This window comes from Danio rerio, chromosome 11 (genome assembly GCF_052040795.2).
Source record: "Danio rerio strain M-AB ecotype USA chromosome 11, GRCz13ab, whole genome shotgun sequence".
In the NCBI taxonomy this organism is placed as follows: domain Eukaryota; kingdom Metazoa; phylum Chordata; class Actinopteri; order Cypriniformes; family Danionidae; genus Danio; species Danio rerio.
In genome coordinates, this window is record NC_141031.1 from 34,560,001 (window position 1) to 34,582,454 (window position 22,454).

Below are 22,454 nucleotides of genomic sequence, written 5' to 3' on the forward strand. Positions count from 1 at the left end.
ATGCAACTCTAGTATGAAGCTAAGCATTTACGTCTTATGTCATTATTATTTTTATAGAATCGTTAGAAACATTTGACTTATAATTGTAACTCACTGAGGGACTTTTTATTGCTTATAAACTCAAAAACATCAGCACACCTGTTTTAAAGCTGCTATTAATGTGTTAATGAGAGAACTCTGCATAATGCTCACCCCTTTTTCTTTTCCCCGATCCCCTCTTCAAGATCCCTTCATAGTTATTTTAATACTTCAATAAGTTCTGTTGAACTGCCTGTGAAGAACAGGAGAAAAAAGATAAAGCGATGCATGAATAATTACGTCTCTCTAGTTTTTAATCTTGAAAGGCGGCACCTGATTGATTTACAAATGAGTGTTTTTCACGTTCTTTAGTAAATAATGCAAGCCCTTAAACCAAGTCGATTCATTTCTGTGGTGATGGTTCTGGCTATGGTGCTTCACCTTTGAACACTTCCAGCTATTTCAGTCCTGAAAGATGGCTAAAACGGTTTTTGGTAGTGCACCTGTTTACCACGTCATGCTGCTGGAAAATCATTTCCGTTCTTTTTGACTAATTGCGCATCTTGTGGTTGTCTGCCTTTCTGAAGAATGATTTCCAAAGAAAGGTATTATAACAGCTCGAATGTTCCTCTATGGAAAAATGGATGTTTTACCGTGATGACGTAACCCCTGTGGTGTTCAGGAGATAATTGCCGGATAAATGTGAATTCTATTGTCGACAAAAGCTTTTTTGAAAATTGCAGGTGCACAATGAAATAAGACAGGCATGATATTAAACCAAATCAGGCCCTTTTTCCTCTTTACTTCACCCTTGCTTTTTAGAAATGCAGTGTTGCTTTTCTGCTCAAACGGAAGAGAGGAATGCCTGTCCAATTTTTTTTACTTGTTCAATTTGCAATGGTATCTGTCAACTTTCTACCTCTCCATCCCCTGACACTGTAACTCCCAAAAGCGCAGTATTCCTTCCAAGGTTTCATGATAGCCTTTCCTCAATCTACTCTCAAACGAGTTTTTTGCCATTTGCTGAAAGGCTGTGTTTGCAAACCAATTACTTTAATGGAGAAAGAAAGAACACCTTTTTGATTTGCATTTCAGCGCATGTGATAAATTCTTTATCTCATAATTACACTGTAGGTTTGGTAATGGAGTGTATTTTAATGAATCAGGCTTATGCATGACAATGAGCTGTGATTATGACAATGGATGTATGGCCGTCAAAGAGAGAGGGGGCACGCACACAATTAAAGGCACAATCGTGAGGCCCATTTTAAACTGACCATATTTATTCATGTTTCTATTGTGTGCTACAGCAATTAGAATATTCTTTTAAATACCATGAAAACATGTATTTTGAATAAGAGTTATTGTTTTCCTAAATAAATTCTACGATGCTTTTGCCACACTGAAATAACACTACCATATTTACATTTATTTACATCCAAAAATGAAAATAAATGAATCATTTACTTGAAGTCAAGTGGTTAAAGTTATTTATTTTGAAGTAATTTCAACAAAACTTTCATATCACAATATAAATCATCTCATATACTGACAAGGATATATATCACTATATAGAACTATTTATGGAAATTCAGTCAATAGTTGAGATATATTGACCACATGGAACTTTTTCTATACTTCTATAATTTTTTAATTTTACAAGTATGTACTCAGACATGTGCTTGCCAATGCTGTTTTTGATACTGACCTCAAGCAAAAGCGTTTCGTTTTAAACATTACAGTATCGAAATATTGAGATTTTTGACAACACCAATATTTGCAAAAATTTTTAATGAAACACAAATTTCTTTTGGAAATGCAATGAAAGTTATTTTTTTGTTTTGAGTTTCCTCCAAATATCTGGTTTTCAATTTTTCAGTTTATCCATTTTCTTATATTTATGCAGTTTTTTTGTTTTTACCATAATTATATATATTTTAGCTCCTTCATCTATAGTGAGGCGCTGATATTTAAAGCTTACAAGTTTTACCACAACTATTCTCTGCCTCAGACCAGTGGACCATTGACTGAACGTATGCAAAAGTCATATAAAACAGTTGTCATTTCATTGGTTTAAATCTACAGTATATCTGAGAGACGTGACTACATTCTTATGGATGGTATGGACGTGCCGAACTAACAGATGACGATAATAATGCTTTTATACTAAGTTCCCAACAAACGGGGAATTAAGTATATTTCACAAGCAAATTGCATTCTAGTCAATGCAAATGAGGACAGAGGCAGATTAACGTTCCGCCATTAAACAATGCAGAATCTACGATTCAATTGCCATGAATGTGCAGAATTTGCCTAATTCAGGTCCTCCATGTTTGGTGTAAAGCCAGCTGTGTTGGTCAATCAGAGATGAGAAGAGTTAAAGTTTTAGGGGCTGATCGCACCGAATGGGCTTTTACGGTCCAAAAACATGAGGCACACCTCATTGTCTTTTTTTGTTGGCAAAAAAAGAACTTCGGTGCACTATTTATGTCACTAGGAAATGACTGAATCAGCTATGTAATGTGCGCGAGTGTTGCTGTTGATATTGGTATCATTTTAAAATTCAATAATATTGTGATTCGTAAGATTTGTGAGTCATACAGCACCGGATAACGCAAAACAGCAGCTGCAAATCTCTCCTCCATCTTCAAAGGTCTTCGTTGTTGTCTTGACAACACAAACACTGCAGGCACCTCAATGAAAACCCTGCCTCTGCTTTCATTTGATTGGAGAATGAAACAGACGTGACTGATGTAACACACTTTTACCACTTAGAGTTAACTTTTTTCCACTGCGAGCACATGGCAACACTGATTTTTCAAACGTGTAGAAACAAGTGCGGTTTTGAAAATACCCATGTTTGTATAGACAGACTCCAAGTCGACAGTGTGGGCTCTTGAAATCTGACTATGTCAGTGTTGAATTATGTATTGATTTCACTCTTCAAAAAAATAACACTGAACAAAACTATCTGTGATTGGTTGCTTTACCTGTCGGTCAGATGGCCACTTGGACTCTCCAAGGCCAACTAACCAGTTATGCCTTCAGTCTGAAGATCAACCTAAGCTTGAGAGTACAGAATGTCACTGCTTATTACCTCAAATTCGTCATAGGTCTCTCACAATACACAAAAGATCTGGTATAGTTTACATGGACATCACGTTCTGGTTTGGTTGTTTCCTCTTCATGCTGCTTTCTAGAGTGCGCATAAAGAGCGGCACTGTGTTTCAGAGATGTTCCGCGCTCCCACTTGTGCAGTATAATGAGAGGTAATAGGTCGAAAACGCCATGCTGTAGGGCATTGTGCAATGAGAGGTACATGTGGTTCTGGCGCTGGGGCACAATACAATGCCTACACTATTCCTCTCTGGATCTCAGCGAGGTGGCCTACAGATTTACTGAGGCAGAGGGCTCTTGTCAGCACTGTGGTGGAAGATGAGCCAGGGCTCTCCGTATTCATGTCTGAGAAGATCTCAGCCTGTCAGGCTTTTGAGAATCGTGCATCTGTGTATGTACTGGCAAACTGTCAGGCTTTTTTGAGGGGTGGGGGAGTGTTTTTTGTTTGTCAGTTTTGATGCCCTGGTATGGATGTACTGCGGACTCTGAGAAGCATCAAGCCTGACTTTCCTACGCTTTACTTTATAAATTGGATTTTGAAGGATGTAGGCGTAGATTGGAAAGTGCTGCATTCGTCTGGTATATTCGAGCACATGTACGGCATTTTTTGAGAGCTGGGTAATTATCAGCATCTGGATAAGACCAAATTTGCATCCGTTTTTTTTAGCAGCCTGCGTTAAAACGGAGTGAGTATTTCCAGAGAGATGGGCGCATGCTATTTTCGCCCTCACTTTCAGGTCGTCAGTTTGGTGGTGGGGTGGAAAGCCATGCCTGAAACCCTCCATCGATCAAACCTTTTTTTCTAACTGCTTCTCAACGCTTTCCAGGTTCCAGGCGCTGCTGAAACCACAATTAAAATGATTGATTGATTGTTAAACAGATCGATTATTAGCAGAGTAAAACAAATGCCTGCCCGTCAACGATTGTACACAGCAAACAAAGAATGCTAAACGCCTTCTAATTGCCCTCGACTGTAGACTGTGCTATCTGTTTACAATAAAAGCTGTAAACATCACGCTGGTCTCAGCAGCATGTCGCTAACTAGATGGAGTGAAACAGTTACCTTTGTTTAAGGGAGTAGTACACCCTGAAAATGGAAAAGAATTGCTATTGTTTGTTCACATTCGTGCTATTCTAAATTTGTATCTCAAACACACAAAGAGATTATTCAAAAGATGTTGACTGGACCGTCTTTATCTTGGAATAACAGTGAATGTGAATTGAGGCAATTCAGTAAAACTCCCCCTGCTGAGTTATATTTTTTGTCTTGGCGCCCTCGTGTTCTCTTGTGTTCATGTTCTACTTGTTCTCATATAGATTATTTATTCATTCATTCATTTTCTTTTTTGTGTAGTCCCTTTATTTATCTGGGGTTGTCACAGCGGAATGAACCGCCAACTTATCCAGCATATGTTTTACGCAGCGGATGCCTTTCCAGCTGCAACCCTTCTCTGGTAAACACCCATACACGCTCAATCACACACATTTACTATGGCCAATTTAGCTTATCTAATTCACCTATAGCACATGTCTTTGGACAAGAAGGGGGAAAACGGAGCACCCGGTGGAAACCCACATTTTTTGAATAATAAAGTGCAGAAATAGTCAAGTGTAATGTTTTTTTTAGCTTCAGTGATTATTGTGAGTTTTTGTAAACTTGTAAATGTCTAGAATGAATGATGTTAGGTCTCTTTAATTAATGTTTAATGTGGACCGTATAAACAGATACCCAAAGTAGGGTACACAGGCCAAAATTGGCCCATTGTAACCTAGGGTTATAACAATATACCGGTATGACGGTCTACCACGATTTGAACGTGCACGATTATCTTACCATGAACAATTGCATATCAACGGTTTTAACCCTTAAAGACCGAGACAGCCGCCCGCGGCTAAAAATAAGTATTGCTCTTAAATGTTTAATAACGTTTGATCCGCTGATCCCATTCATACAATTCAAAGATTGGCATAAAGAAGAGAATCTCAGCTTTCCTGTGCTGTATCACATAACATTCGCGGACTTTCAGAGGCTCCGGAATCAGTGCGGTTACGTCATCAAAATTTGACAACGCTGATTTGACAAAGAAACGCTCGTCACTGTGTCTCCGGACAAACCAGACATGATACATTGATGCATTGTCCCTCCTCCATGCCCAGATTGGTTTAAACTCGCTATATCACAACCAATAAGCATAGGTTTCACTTTTGTTTCTGGACCAACAATGAGCTTTTTGAACCACACGGAATGAGAGATAGGCATACATTTATGCGCTGCTAAATAAAACGCAAAAAAAAAAAAGTTTTGCATGAAATAATTCTCATACTAAGTACTTTTGCATGCACAGCAGCACAGAAACATGACAAAACAGTGACACAGCAAAGACGAACTGCTGCTCTTGCTGTTTTCAAAAGACGCAAATGAAGGTGCAGCTGTTTGTCTGCATTGCAGACATCCAAATCCATATCCACAGACAACCATATCCATGCTGGCACATAAAACCTAAAGATGTTCCATAATTGAATCTAGTTTAATTATGTAACTATTTATAGTATAGTAAATATTTATATCTATTTTTTTACTGAGGATTTGCACCATGTTTATTTGGACTTTGACACATTATTTATTATTTTCTTATTTTTTTATTTGTTCATTGTAAGTGGTGTTGTTTATAGTAACTGAAAATATATTATTTGGAAAAAGTCAAATTTGCTTCACTGTTCTATTATTTTGTAACACTTTTTTCTGTTTAGTTCATTCCCAGACCTTTTGGGCAGATACATTGTCAGTAAATAAATGCATTTTTTTCCCCCATAGAAAAACCTTTGTTCAGTCAGAAAACGTGTTCTTATTCTTTTCAGGGTCTTTGCTATGAGAATTACTATTTAATACCGTATACCGCGAAACCGTCAAACCGTGGTATTGTTTTTTACGATTATCATACCGTAAAAAATTCATACTGTTACAACCCTATTGTAACCTTTGATTTGGTTTGAGAGTGAGTATGATGGATTGGGTTGGGGCAAATGCCTTTAACACCGAGATCATCATTTCTGAGCTACAAAAAAGCTAACTGGAATTAAATGTTTCAATTAAATACTGTATATATGAATCTTCATTTTTAAAATGTAAATACTGTCACTTGGATAGAGTGGTAGAAGACATCGGCAAGCAAATCAAGACAAAATCTGTGTAATTCTGTTATAAATTAAATTGTTTTGTTTTTTGTACAATGTCAAAATACTGTATTAGTTAATATAAAATAATATTTTATATTATAGTTATTTTTAAACCTTATGTGATCAAATAGGAAATTACCCCACCTATATTTGCCTTTGGCCCACTAGCCTCAATAACGTTTGGTTTTTGGCCGCTTATCCACTTGTTAAGGGGTGACGTGTTTGTGACCTATGTAATACTGTTTCCGGGTCCAAGCCACCATTCATTTGAGTGGAGAAATCATTCGTTTATGATCACGTTTTATTCCTATCACACATTAAAGTTAATTTTATCTAAAATCATAGTGTACACAACAATCTTTGGACTTGCTGCATAACAAATACCAAAAATGTAACAACTTATAAAAAAATGTATCACTTTCTGGCCATCGGATATTAGCCATGGACATATATACTGCGATTGTGATTTTCGAAAGCCTTAAATCGCTTTGTAAACGTTTATTATTACCATTTCATGAGTCTCCCCATTCAGTTAAATAGAGCGCTTGGACCCGGAAGCCGCTTCGCGTGACGTCACACTTAACAAGCGGATAAGAAAAAGATTGGGCACCTTTTTTATAAACCAACTAAACTGATTTCAGGTTGCCATTGAAGTCAACAGGCTGTCATTTTGCAGATGTGTTATGTATGTTTATCAGTTATTAAAATTAAAACTGTTATTGCTGATCTATTTAGGAGACTATTTTATTTAAACTTTTTTTAAACTAAATCTTTTTCACAAACAGCTACATTACTCATATAAGGTAATATATAGTATTAAAGTACACTTAAAGGGATAAACCTTAAAATGAAAATGTATTCGCTATATTCCTTTGAGGTTTTTGTTCTGTTGAACACAAAAGGAGATATTTTGCTAAATGTTAGAAACTTGTAAACATTGACTTCCAATAGGGCTGCAAGATTTTGGAAAAAACTGACATTGCGATATTATTTTTTTATGCGATACATATTGCAATATTGTATATAATTTCACTAGATGATATGAATAGCTCTATTTTGAAAAGAATTGCATCTGCATTGAATATAATAAACCAATTAAAAGTACTGATAAAAACAGTAAAGCAAAGATATAAATGAAAAAAAAACCCCAGATTTTTTTAGTTTTTGTTTTTCTCCAGGGAGTCTAGCAGCATTCAGATACACAAATTGAGTAATCAAATGTAAAACAACAGTGTAGTGTTGTGTAAAAATATACTTAAATACAATTAATCTTCCTTAAAGGTAAAAAATTGTAATTTCTTGTTTGTGAATGCTTTAAACACTTAAACAATCACACGCCTTAAACACAGTCAACTATGGCTCCTGGTTAAATGTAAAATTGATTCAACATTGCAGATTTGCCATGTGACTGTTGCAGAAGCGCACATTGCGATATCGATGCTGAAGCGATATTTCGTGCAGCCCTAACTTCCATAGTCATATACTGAGTGAATGGTAATAGGTTTTCAACATTTTTTAAATATCTTTTGTGTTCGACAGCAGAAACAGGTTTGTGACAAGTGCAGGAGGAGTAAATTTATACATTTAAGGGCGTACTCACACTTTGTACAATTTACTTGAACCAGGCCAAAGCACGCTCGTCCCCACTCCCGTCTCCCCCGACGGACCGCACTCGCATTACATTCAGGCCTGTGCATGCTTACGTCATCGATGCTGCACTGTTCAGTAAGCGCTCTCGCTCAGCACAGTGGAGATTTCTTTAGTTATATTGTTTAAAAGTCATTTGGGATGCAGTGGAACACAGTCAAATATTTCACCGAACAGATCAGCTACTTTTGACGCTCATAAATGATCATAAAGTCCTCTTGCTGCAGATATTGATGTTTGCTGAAGGTGCGCAGCTGTCGTTCAGTGAGAGGTTTGTGTCTTTAATAATCTATGACAGTTTGTGTTCTCTGAACTGTAAGAATGATTAGTTAATCTATATGAAACGGTCCCTTAAAAGTCACGTCTCGCTATCAGTTTCGGGCTTAGGAGTGTTTTGCACTCACACACAAGTGTACCGCACCAAAGCCCAAGTGAACCCAGCCCGATTCGGAGCACTCACACCTCTCAAATGATCCGGGAAACTGGCCTGGGCAGTGGGCACGGTTTGGATAGCATGGAGTGAGTAGGCCCTAAAAAGGGCATCGAAGTCATGTAAAGATAATACATGGGAATTTTATGTTTTACCTTTTATTAAGTTATTGACATTATTTTGTGAATAGATGCATTAATTACTATTTGTTTATTTCCTGTTCTTGTTAGTTTGTTGTTTGTAATGCATTGCTTTTTCATTGATTTGGATTTGTTTGGATGACCACAAAGAGGCAGTATCGCTTTTCACTGATATATTTATTTGGAAAAACTCTAGATGGGAACCTTAAGAATTTTTATTTATTATTTTTTTCAACATTTAGTCAGAGTGGATAATTAGGAACAGTGACTAAGAGATTCTGAGTTGAATAATAGTCAGACTAAATGGACACTTAGGCAGAAGACAGCATGGACTTTGTGCAACTGGTTCCCCCTTGTGATAAGATGATTTTATCATCCTGTTTCCATGACAGTGATTTTGACGTTCTTGCATCAGCCAAGTGTCTCTCATTGATTTCTATGAGAGCTGACGGTGACAACCCTGCTTGTATTTCAGCGTTCCTCTTCCTGCATAATTTCTGAATACATTTTCCTTGATCATTTTCTGACATGTTGCATTTAAGAAATACCAAAAAAGTCATTTTGTGGTATATGAATGCAAATTTTATTTCATATTTAAGCAAGTGAATGTGCGATTAGTCATATTTTATTTCCCGCAATGTTAACCATCTCCTTTTAGTTTTAAGATCAGTTTTCATCCAGTGGACTTGTCATCAGCTGCATTCCCTTCTCACTTTTTCCTCTCTAGACCTCTAGATGGCACTGGCGAGCTGCGACAGAAGCTCAAACTGCGTGTGTGTGTGTGTGTGTGTGTGTGTGTGTGTGTGTGTGTGTGCGCATGTGTGTCTGTTTGTCGTTCGTTCAGTCAGCAAACGGATGCACAGTCTCCACCTTGCACATTACAGGCTTTCTGCTGCTGTCACTGTGTTTAACTCTATTTTACCAACTTTGGATGGAGGCAAGCTTCTCTCCCATTGCGTGCTTTGAGTGTGGGCTGTAGAGAGAGGGCCCCCCTGCACCCACCAACAGACCCCAGGCCATGTCATGCTTCTCCATGCATCTCTCCAGACATTGCACATGCTGTGTCAGCTGTCTGTGAGCACAGGAAGCTCATCTTGTGGATGAATATCTTCAAAGTCCTTTAGAATTCGTTTTGCTTGAATCTGCAGACTCATTTTCTACATTAGACTTGTTATTGTAGCTTACAGCATGGTTAAATTGACCAGCCTATTTCTTAAATAAACACAGAATGTACAAAATGAGCATTAATCTGTGTGGATGAACTATCACATTAAGTTATCTGTGTGGTCTGGATGTTTGATATATTGCCAGGCAAGTGAAGTGTCCTACTGTAGTTCTCTGTGTTTTGAAAAATTGGCTTTTGATAGAGTTGCTCGAGGACATAATTGGAGATGGGCTTTATGGGCTGTGTCTTGTCAAAATGTCTCTGTTTTTGGCACCATGCAATTGCAGACTTTGACTGAAGTCTCCACTGGGCTCAGACTCTTTCTTATAATAAAACATGCTCCCTTTGGTCTGTCGCCTCAGCTGGATGACAGCCGCGTATTGTTTTTAAGTCAAAGGAGCTGATGCACAATTATATTTAATGTTCTTTTTGAAGCTTGAAAGGTCGAGGTTAAAGTGACTCTTTAATTTCATGTTGTGTATTTTGTTTTTGTTGGTTTGATCTGTTTATTCTTGCAGTCTCGTCAGAAAGGACTTTTAAGTGTTACAGATGCTACTGTGTTCTTGTTTATTCTTTCGTCTGTTCAAATGAAGGTCAGCGGTGTCTGATTCCATTTTAGAAATGGAAATCTTGAGATTAATAGGTGGGAGGAGTAGGGATGTCCAAATTTAATCACACACACACACACACACACAAACACACACACACATATATATGTTTATTTTTTATATATATATATATATATATATATATGTGTGTGTGTGTATGTGTGTGTGTATGTATATATATATATATATATATATATATATATATATATATATATATATATATATATATATATATATATATATATATATATGTATATATATATATATATATATATACACGCACACACACGCACACAAATATATATACACACACACACACACATATATATATATATATATATATATATATATATATATATATATGTATATTTGTGTGTGTGTATATATATATATAGGAGAAGCACTTTATCAGCATCTAGACCAGCAGCCTGTAAGTACATTTAAGATTTGTTTCAGTTGTTGTGTATGGTTTGAGGACTTGTTTCCAGCTGTTTGTGTAAAGTTGTAGGACATTTAAACTTGCTTTCAGTTGTGTATAATACTAGAAGTTGTTTAGCCACTGTTTCCTTGGTTACTATAAGAGCTTGTGTAGCGAACGCAAACGCGGTTTCGCGTCGTCCGCCTCAGTTTCGGCCCTTGTTTTGACTCTCGAGGCGTGTCCAGCTGAATTCAATCAGCTAGTGCTTTGGGGTTATATAAACAACTAGTTCACCGCGGCAGCGGTCGCGGCAGCCTCGTGTGAAGACCGCCTCGTGTGAAGACCGACGAGGGTAAAGACCATCGACTCTACCTGCGCGACTCCACCGAGCAAAGACACCGACAAAGCACTTGAGTACTTTACTGTATTGTTTTACTTTACACTTATTTTTTGTTGTCAGTGCACTTTTATTATGTGTTTTCTAATTCCTGTTGTTACTAACACTCGCAAAACACGGGAGGTGCGCTGCAGGCGTAATCCTCACAACCTTCGTTCAATACATGTATCTACTATTTCACAACTCTCTCTCTCCGTGGGCCTCTGGAATTGTCAATCAGCTGTTAACAAGGCTGATTTTATTACCTCCATAGCTACATATTCTGACTATAATCTCATGGCTCTAACTGAGACCTGGTTGAGGCCGGAGGACACTGCTACACATGCTACTCTTTCTGCTAATTTCTCTTTTTCCCACACTCCTCGTCAGACAGGGAGAGGGGGTGGGACTGGACTACTAATTTCCAAAGAATGGAAATTTACTCTGATACCGTCCCTGTCAACAATCAGCTCCTTTGAATTCCATGCAGTCACCATTATCCACCCCTTCTACATAAATGTGGTTGTCATCTACCGCCCACCAGGTAAATTAGGTCACTTCCTAGATGAACTGGATGTTCTTCTCTCATCTTTTTCTAATTTTGCCACTCCCTTATTGGTGCTAGGTGACTTCAACATTTACGTTGACAAACCGCAAGCTGCAGACTTTCAGACTTTGCTTGCCTCTTTTGACCTAAAAAGAGCACCTACTTCTGCTACCCACAAATCAGGTAATCAGCTAGACCTTATTTACACACGACACTGCTTCACTGATCAAACAATAGTAACTCCACTACAAATATCTGATCATTTCCTTCTGTCTCTCAACATCCACATTACTCCTGAGCCGCCACACACTCCTACACTGGTTACCTTTCGCAGAAACCTACGATCTCTCTCACCCAATAGACTATCCACCATTGTTTCAGACTCTCTTCCTCCATCTCGCAAACTCACTGCACTTGATTCGAACAGTGCCACTAATACACTCTGCTCCACACTAGCATCATGTCTAGACCGATTATGTCCTCTTGCATCCAGGCCAGCCCGTGCCAGTCCTCCTGCACCCTGGCTCTCGGATGCTCTCCGTGAGCATCGCTCAAAACTTCGGGCTGCGGAGAGAATTTGGCGGAAAACTAAAAATCCTGCACATCTCTTAACATACCAAACTCTTCTGTCCTCTTTCTCAGCTGAGGTTACTTCTGCAAAGCAGACGTATTACCGTCTGAAAATCAACAGTGCCACTAATCCTCGCCTACTTTTTAAAACATTTTCCTCCCTCCTCTATCCTCCTCCTCCACCCGCATCCTCCACACTTACTACTGATGACTTTGCTACATTCTTCTGCACCAAAACTGCAAAAATCAGTGCTCAATTTGCTGCACCTACAACAAACACGCAAGATACAACACCAACACCACACACACTCACCTCTTTTTCTCAGCTCTCTGAGTCTGAGGTGTCCAAACTTGTGCTATCTAGCCATGCAACCACCTGTCCACTCGATCCCATTCCCTCTCATCTCTTGCAAGCCATCTCTCCTGCTGTCATACCAACACTGACTCACATAATTAACACATCTCTTGACTCTGGTTTATTCCCCACTACATTTAAGCAGGCTAGGGTAACCCCACTGCTAAAGAAACCCAACCTGGACCATACGCTACTTGAAAACTACAGACCAGTATCCCTGCTTCCATTCATGGCCAAGATTCTGGAGAAAGTAGTGTTCAATCAAGTCCTGGACTTTCTTACTCAAAACAATCTCATGGACAACAAGCAATCCGGCTTTAAGAAAGGCCACTCAACTGAGACTGCCCTGCTCTCGGTCGTGGAGGATCTCAGACTGGCTAAAGCAGACTCTAAATCATCAGTCCTCATTTTGCTGGACTTGTCAGCTGCTTTTGACACTGTCAACCACCAGATCCTGCTATCTACGCTTGAGTCACTGGGCGTTGCGGGCACTGTTATACAATGGTTCAGATCTTACCTCTCTGACAGGTCATTCAGGGTGTCTTGGAGGGGAGAGGTGTCCAACCTACAGCATCTAAACACTGGGGTACCTCAAGGCTCTGTTCTTGGGCCACTTCTCTTCTCCATCTACACATCATCTCTAGGACCAGTCATCCAGAGACATGGATTCTCCTACCACTGCTATGCTGATGATACCCAGCTATACCTCTCTTTTCATCCTGATGATCCCTCGGTTCCAGCTCGTATCTCAGCCTGCCTGTTGGATATTTCACACTGGATGAAAGATCATCATCTTCAGCTGAACCTCGCAAAAACGGAAATGCTTGTAGTTTCTGCCAACCCGACTCTACACCATAACTTTTCAATCCAGATGGATGGGGCAACCATTACTGCATCCAAAATGGTGAAAAGCCTTGGAGTAACGATTGATGACCAACTAAACTTCTCTGACCACATTTCTAGAACTGCTCGATCGTGCAGATTTGCACTCTATAACATCAGAAAGATCCGACCCTTCTTATCTGAACATGCAGCTCAACTCCTTGTTCAAGCTCTTGTTCTCTCCAAACTGGATTACTGCAACTCTCTACTAGCTGGGCTTCCAGCTAACTCTATCAAGCCTCTTCAACTGCTCCAGAATGCAGCAGCACGAGTTGTCTTCAATGAACCTAAACGAGCACATGTCACTCCGCTGCTAGTCCGTTTGCACTGGCTGCCAGTTGCTGCTCGCATCAAATTCAAAACTCTGATGTTTGCCTACAAAGTGACTTCTGGCCTAGCACCTTCTTATCTGCACTCACTTCTGCAGATCTATGTGCCCTCCAGAAACTTGCGTTCTGTGAATGAACGTCGCCTCGTGGTTCCATCCCAAAGAGGAAAAAAATCACTTTCGCGAACGCTCACGCTCAATCTGCCCAGTTGGTGGAATGAACTCCCTAACTGCATCAGAACAGCAGAGTCACTCGCTATTTTCAAGAAACGACTAAAAACTCAACTATTTAGTCTCCACTTCACTTCCTAATCTGCAATTGCCTATTTGAATATCACACTAACTGTACAAAAAAAAAAAAAAAAAAAAAAAATACTAACACTTCCCTTCTTAGACTTTACAGACCTGAAACTTGCCTTTAGTACTTATTCATTGTTGCTCTTAGTGGTGTAAATTGCTTCCTTGTCCTCATTTGTAAGTCGCTTTGGATAAAAGCGTCTGCTAAATGACTAAATGTAAATGTAAATGTAAAATGTAAATATATATATATATATATATATATATATATATATATATATATATATATATGTGTGTGTGTGTGTGTGTGTGTTTTTTTTTTAAATTCTTTTTAGGGGTGTCAAAATGAAATGTTTCTTCTGTGCACCGCGATGCAGGCGCAGACAATTTAGTATCGGTTCAGTAATAGACCATAACCGGTTATTATGTACTGACATCACTCATCTCATGAGCGCTATGTTGCGGTAGGCGGCCGAAAGTAAACACTGCAACTATTTAAAAACACAGAAACTGTGCACAATTTACTGTGTGAGTGTTTGCCGTACAGTCTTTTTCTGACACTGAAGTTACAGCAGAAGCCCCCTTTTCACTGCAATTGAGAAAATTTAAGTAAACTCCATTTCTCTTTCTCTCTCACTGTGGCCCTTTGACCTGCTGGCGTGATGTTTTCTCTTCTCTCGGCTAGCAATTCTTGTGGATCCAAACACGAGATTTCTTCCCCATGTCTATCATGGATCAGCTGTGATCGCCGCAGTGTCACTCATCAGTGAACAGCGGCAGAGCTTTAGAGCCAATCGCAGCCCTTTCTGTTGAGCGTGTGACCAATCATAGAGGTGTAAGAAAGAACTTGCTCGAAAAGGCTCATAAAGTAAGCGGGATGTTTACATTTGTTTATTTGCTATAATTGCTCATGCTGTTCTGTGCATGTACTTGAGTTTTTAAAGGTACAGATTATATATCTGACTGTTTCTATTAAAGGACAACATTGTATTACAAGTACAAATATAATTGTGCTTGTGCTGTGAAGTAAAATGTAAACTATTGTATGGAAAGCATCGTCAATGCACTGTGACGCACCAGGATATGGAATTGAACCGAATCGATGGCATGATAATCATAACCGAACTGAACCAGTGTGGATTCACATATATACAAAGCGCAAGTATGTCTGCACTGTGGATGTATTATGAAGTTGATGGCAACATCATTGCCAAAGCAAACTGTGAGATATGTAAACTTGTGATTGGAAGAGGTGGAAAGGAAAAGGCTACATTTAACGCGTCAAACCTGATAACTTAAGGCACCTCAAAAACAAACATGTAACACAATACAGGGAGTGTCATTAAGAAAAATATACATTCCCTCCTGTGAAACTAACTACTATGATGAATGTAAGAGTTAGAAATGCAGTTACTAAAAGCACATTACTGGCTTTTTATTTTATTATTATTTTTTGTTTACACATCTTTTAAGTTAAGGTGCTATTTGTTTTTATATTTGATTATTTTTACATTTACTGTTGCACTAAAGTCAAAAAGTGACGAATTTGTTATTTCAAAGCTAGAACTGCTCTGTTTGAATGTTAAAATAAGGAAAATGAAATCAAAAATAAGGAACATCCTGGATCTGTTTCTTGCTCTTCTTTATTCTTTTTGTGTGTATTATAGAAGTATCGGTTAATACTCAAAATCAAATGACTCTGACTCAAACCCGAGTACAAAAAAACCTGATTAGGACAATCTACAGGACAGTCAACATGTCTGATTGAATATGGGTCACAGAATAATTCTTCGATTTTACATAAAAGCTACAGTACTGTATACTGCAACTCTGTTGGGCCATCCATGAGTATCTCTTCAGGATGGGGGTTTAATACACACATGCAGGACCAAAGAAAGGCGAGGGGGAGGAAAAGAATGAACAAGGAGGAAGGGAAAAAGTCTTCTCTCAGGCCCAAACATCCAGGCCCCAGAGCTCTTAATTATATCAGAGCCCCACTGAAAGGAGAGTGGAGCCAATGCTGCCGTGCTCATTTGCATTATGCATTAAGGTTAGCCTTTGTGTTGATGAAGAGGGCTGTATCGGCACTCCTCTCCTTCCGCTCTTTCGCTTAATGCCATCTCTAAAGGCACTAAATGGAGAAGTTCCTGTGTGGTTTGTATCTCAATAATGTCAGACAGTGTTTAGACGGAACAGACCTCCCGCTCGCACCAGAAAATATGATGAATCATTAGGACGGAGGGAAGGAGAAAGGGTGAATGGAAACGAGGAACGGACAATGGGACTCGAGTACATTGTGTCTCTGACGGTACAACAACACAGTGAAATCCTTGTTCATTAAAGGCCCTATGCGCACATTCTCTGGCCAGCTCTTAGATCTTGTTTTCTCTCCAACCAAAGTGGCCCTCTGTGTTTGATATCAGGATGTGGACATCCATTCCCTCTGTGGAGTCTGTAATTGGGGAGTCAGTGTTGAAGTGCTCCCTGGTGGCTAGTCCACTAGCAGGCCATCTGATGCCCAGGGCAAACATATATTCCTTAGCAATTCATCTGGGAGACTAATACTGTGCAGAATAACTCAAGGAAGTGGAAGTTTATTTTGAAAGAGACACATATTAAACTCCACAGATGAAAGGAAGGGATTTATATATATATATTTCCTTCTTCTGAGTTTGTGCTGAGATGCGGTTTAAAGAGAGAACCACATTATATGGTAGTACCTTCTGGAAAAGCCTGAGGCTAAGCACTTTATTTAAAGAAACCTATGTGCTGCCAGAGACTTTGCTACTGGTTTGCCAAAGTGGAATTGTCAAGTCAATTTGAAATTAGTCCAAAATAAATGTCATCAAAATCTAGATTGCAGCCTTTAAGCCCTTAAAGGTCTCGATGCGCAATCCCATTGAGTCCATAAACTGCTTTGACATTTTTCATTGTAATGATTTGTAAGCACCCACACCTTCAGTTAAAATGCCCTTCTTCCTAAAAGTGATAGTTACTCTCAAATGAATATTCTGTAAGTTAATGAGTCTAGAATTGGGTTCCATGAACAACTGTTATTTATTTTGTTGTGACAACACAATGTAATACTTTATTTTAGGTCACAATTCACGGTATTAACTTCTGGCTTATTACTTGGTATTCAAGCTAGGAACTGTTCATTAAAGGTTACAGAGTGTGATCTTATTCTGCATTTCTAATCCTACCCAAAACCTAAACCCAACTTTTATGTTACTAATTTGTGTTGAACATTATGTAGTTTGAGCATCGATATTGCAATGTGTTTTATTAGACTAAAATATTAAAATATTATTATTTTTTATTATTTATACAACGATGACCTTATTCTTTTACATTTGATTGTTCAATTTCTGTACTTGAATACTGGTTAACTCCCTAGAAAACCATAAAACCCTGTTTATTTCATGATTTATTTATTAGTATACTGTCTGTGATTGATTATATTGTATGCACATGCACTCCATGAAAAAAAGACTTGATCATCCCAGTCAATCTAAATGAATGAAATCTTTCCAAATAGAGCTGTCATCTAATGAAATTATATTTATATCGCAATATTCTCGCGGCAAAACATTGCATTGCCAGATTTTTCCAATTTCGTGTAGCCCTATTACTACTATTAATTATACTACCTATTAATAAAAGGTTAACTATTAGTTTTTGAGCTTGTGTTAGTTAATGGTTTGTTAACTCTGTGAATTGTGACCTAAACTTATAGGGCACACTCACATTAGGTACAGTTGCCTTGGACTGTGCTCACATTGCATTTTTACCTACCGTACCTGAGCACGCTCGCATCATCGACGACACATCATCCTGTTTAACAGGAACAGAATCGCTCTCGCTCAGCACAGTGGACATTGCTTTAGTTAGATCGTTTTGTATTATTTTTAGTTGTTTGGGATGCAGAGACGCACAGTCAAAAACTCTTTGCCAAACAGATCCTCCACTTTTGACGCTCATGAATTATTGTAGATTTCCTAGTGCTGCAGGTATTAGGAGGTTTGCGTCTTTAATAAACTATGACAAGTTCATTCAAAATTAAGAATGATTAATAAATCCAGGGAAACAGTCCCCTTTTGGCACAGGCTCGCTTTGCACTCACACTACAAGCATACTGCGCCAAAGCCCAAGTGAAACACGCTCTAGCACACGTCTTTCAACCAGGCCAGGGTCCGGCTAACTGAACCACGCCTGAGCCTGATTCAGTGCATTCACACTTCTCAAACGTATCGTTAAACGCACATGGGCACTGTTACCATACATTTTTTCACACATTGATTACACTCTTTTTCTATTGTTTGTAATTCTTGCATTCAATTTATTTAAAAAATCATGTCTAATTAATTGAAATGCTACAACTTCATGAAAGTTCTTCGTGCGCATAACACATAACGTGCGCTTGTTATAATCAATATGAATATGCCGATCAAATTGAATACAATCTTACACCAACAACACATGGTGACCAACACGTTGATAACGTATAATCATATTAGATTACAAACAACCCCACAAGTTGTTTAGCACATGTGTATTGCTGCTATTGTGTTTACACGTTATATTTTTTCCTGAGACTATTTAAACCAAAATACACAACGACACTCTATCAAACATATCTATGGTATGAAATATGGTTACTTACTTAGTTAACAGCGCACAGCAATACCACACAAAGAATGGATGGACTTTGAAGGAGTAAACAATGTGGGAAAAGCTCCTTTAGTACACTGGACAAGTATGAACAAGTTCAACCCACACATGCGTAAGGCAGGCAGTTTTGTACAATTACGTAATCTATCGGCTTAAAGATATTGACCTAATTTTGATATTGGATCGATAATGATAACAATAAAAATAACGTTTATCGGCTGATAACGATATGGCTGCTGTTATACATCGTGCATCCCTAAACATATACTGTACATTTGAAGTTCTGAATCACTGTTAATTCAGATTTTATGACTGAATTCCTTTTGCATTTTTCCCATCAGTTTATCTTACATCTCATTAATTGCTTTTATTTGCATTGTGAAACTTGAAACTGTAGGAAAAGTGTCTTTTTGTCAATAGTCAAAGCCAGTGAGATCTATTATGGCATTTAGTGTACAAACAAAAAGGTTTAAACTTTATTCAGAATATCTTTTATTATAATCAAGCAAAGTCGTGGAGAATGTTTCCAGAGTTAGACTGTCAAACGCCAAAGTCTGCTCTCCTCTGGTGTGAGATTAGTACATAATCATTAAAGGGTTTTTCTGGACCTCTTTCAGCGAGAATATGCGTGTACTTTATGCATCTCAGGGTTCGATGGGTAAAGATGATTTGGCTCATTATGAATCATAAAGTGAACCAGGGGAAAAACTTGCCCAGAAACGAGACACAGGAGAAGACCTGGGCAGACGGCCATGTTTCCTGGGGACTGACCGCCTTGGCTTGTGCTTGCCACACGCATACGCTACATTTTCAGTTTTATTTTCTGCTCTTATAGGCTTGGAGAGAGAGCGAGAGATACTAAGCTGTTTATTTTTTTGTAATTTATTGGAAATATAGTCACTTATAGAGCCACAATTAATCTTATTTATCTATTTATTTATCTATTTTTTGGGGCGTACAGTTAAGAATATTGCAGGAAGGAAGGTGGGGGCATGTCCCAGATATTTGCTCCACAAAAAGCTCAACACCTGATACATTAAATGAGCTCCCATAGGAACCAAGCAGTGGAATCAGATGTGCATCACACAGCAAGAGCTCATGCACACACTGGCGTCCTTGAGGACCGGCCCTTTTCTCCATTTTTCTAGGGAACTGTACATTGTCTTGTTGTGGAAAAACTCAGTTCTCTGTTGCTGGGATTGTTGGTAGACATATAAGAGGGGCAGTGACATAATGATAAAAATCCTATCAAAAAGGTAAAGTTATTTGTAAAAGGCTTTATTTTTTGCCATTATCATCATTTCTGTAGATCAATGGCAGATGAAGCATCATCAATTCTGTGACTTTTTCTTTTTGGCTCAAACACGTTGCGACATTCGGCCGTAACACCGTGTTAATTATCACAACTACAGGAAGCTGAACAGGTTGATGGGACATTTTGATGATGCTTTTTTATAATGCCCTTAGTTGCTCTCCATCCCGATTGGATAGGAGAGGCTCTGGCATTTTAGAGGCACGTGTGACCTGTCCTTTAAATGGATGATCAATTCCCTAAGCATGTCTGACATTTGCTTATGCGCTGCTGTTTTCTGCTTGCATGTAATTATAGACAATATTGCAGAGGACGGAACAGACAGGAAAGCAGGGGATGGGGCGAGCTTGCCAAAATCATTTTATTAGCACAAACAAATCATCCAACATAGTTTTCAACTTCAGTCTGTTGATGCTGGAAAGTCAGAACTTTATTATGTTCTGTTTATCTGTTCTGAGTAATGTCTCATGCAATCCAAGCTGGTGCATAGTTACCGGAATCGAATGTAAGCCAAGGATTTTTAGCCGTATGTCATTAATAAATTCATTCAGTCTATTTTTTAACCCATTTATGTTTAATGTAAAAAAAAAAAAAAGAAATAAAATAGTTTGTTACATTTAAGAGTTTTTTTTTTGTATTGTATTTGTTCATCTTATTTGCATATTTTTTTTTAAATAATCCCAGATATTGTATTAGTATTGAATTTATATTAAATAAACATACATTTCTTGATTCTTTTATACATATTTCAGTGCTTCCCATGTGGTTGAAATTTACTCGCAGTGGTAGCGGGATTAAAGCACATAATTTACTCACAATACATAAATAGTTAACTATATACGACAAACGAAACATATTTATTTTTAACAATAATTCTTTATTATGACACTGTTTTACACTGTTTCTTTTTAATGGGTTAAACAAAAAAAAGACTGTTGAAATAAAGAAATCGAGTATTACTTTTATGCTATTTAGGAGCCGTTGTGCAGCCACTGACAGGTAAATCTGCTTTCAAGTTCAAAGCAAACTTGAATGTCAGATCATTTTAGATATGTATATAAAATAGCCTATGTAATATATTACCATCATCAAATTAATAAAATATTCAGCAATTGAGAAATAAATGACAGAAAATAGAATAAAATCAGACAATATCTCTAAACATTATCATAATTATGTGATTAAACGTGTAAATTATTTAAATAAGCAAGTGTGTTAATTAACCATTATTACTGATGGTGTGCATATATTTTCCAGCCAGTTTAGACCAGTTGTTTCGTCCTATTTGTGTAGTACTACGGTTTTCCTGAGACGTTTAGATAAAAAAAAAATTTATGTTTCTCTCGTGACTGTGCGTGCACAATCAGCTGCGAAGCAAAGCGAAAGTAGGCTAAAGTAAAAAGGTAAGGCAAAAACACATTCTGTACGATCAATGCCAACTTTAGAAAGCGAAAGCACAAGTTGAATCCCTGACATTTTAGAAGATTTAGGGTGCTTTCACAGTTTGTTTAAATGCCTGGACGACATCCTAGTCCTAATCAAGGGCAAGCTGAGGGGGTGTTTTTTAGCCTAACTGTCCAAATGTATCTTTCTTCGTTTCTAAATGCTACCTCCTAAGATCTGTCTCCCCTGAAAAGTTGTTTGTGATGTTTTGTGTATGGTCTGGGGGGTCCAATTTCGCTATACGAAAGTGTAGTGACAAATAAAGGCTTGATTGATTGATTGATTGATTGATAGTTCAGTGTTTCCTCTAGGATTTTTTCCAGTTGTGGCGGCTGGCCTTTTTTTTTTTTTTACACATCTACCAACTACCTGTGGCGTTTTATCTATGACAAATGTCGTAAGCGCAGTATAGAAGACGAGATCACATTTATTTATAGCCTACAGCATGCGGATCTCTTTGCTTGCGCGCCAATTTCCTCTGCTCGTGCACAAAACTTCTTGCACGCCCCCTCAAATATAAGTTGCTTCAAGAGCGTGCAGATCTTGTGCGCTCTTAAATAAACGCTGCTGAAGTGCGATGTATTGCGTTCATGTCTCCAGTAGGGTTGTGCCGATAGACGATATTATCGTGTTGCCCACCAGAAGTGCCCACTTCATACCAGAATTGAACCGGACCAGAGTTTGTGTGAACCGTACCCCAGAACACCTCTTTCAGGTGGACTCGGGTGCGGTTCGTGGGTGTGTACCAGAGTTCAGAAGACAGCGTTCACACTAGGTAAATGTACCGTACTTTGATATCAAACAAACCCGGGTGCGGACCAACAGTGCTAGTGTGAAAGCACCCTTAGAAACCCGGGCTGGACGAATTTAAGTCCCAAAAAGGCGCTTCTCTGTGGTTATGCAGAGCATGTGAGGCTGTCTGTGGGAGCGTTGACTGTCTCTCGCACACAGAA

At 38.4% G+C, this 22,454-nt stretch overlaps 2 protein-coding genes and 1 long non-coding RNA gene across 12 annotated transcripts in view; 2 read left to right on the forward strand and 1 right to left on the reverse strand.

The window, feature by feature from the left end:
* Nucleotides 1-22,454, reverse strand: part of LOC137496713 (uncharacterized) — a 473,958-nt gene that overhangs the window by 211,283 nt on the left and 240,221 nt on the right. The gene's annotated exons all lie outside the window — the stretch shown is intronic.
* diaph3 (diaphanous-related formin 3) overlaps nt 1-22,454 on the forward strand; it is a 478,885-nt gene that overhangs the window by 75,386 nt on the left and 381,045 nt on the right.
* Nucleotides 10,696-14,303, forward strand: LOC141376632 (uncharacterized). The gene is made up of 2 exons (XM_087273935.1): nt 10,696-11,640; nt 11,722-14,303. The coding sequence occupies exons 1-2, from the start codon at nt 11,193-11,195 to the stop codon at nt 14,088-14,090; spliced, it is 2,817 nt and encodes a 938-aa protein (XP_087130061.1). The 5' UTR covers nt 10,696-11,192; the 3' UTR covers nt 14,091-14,303.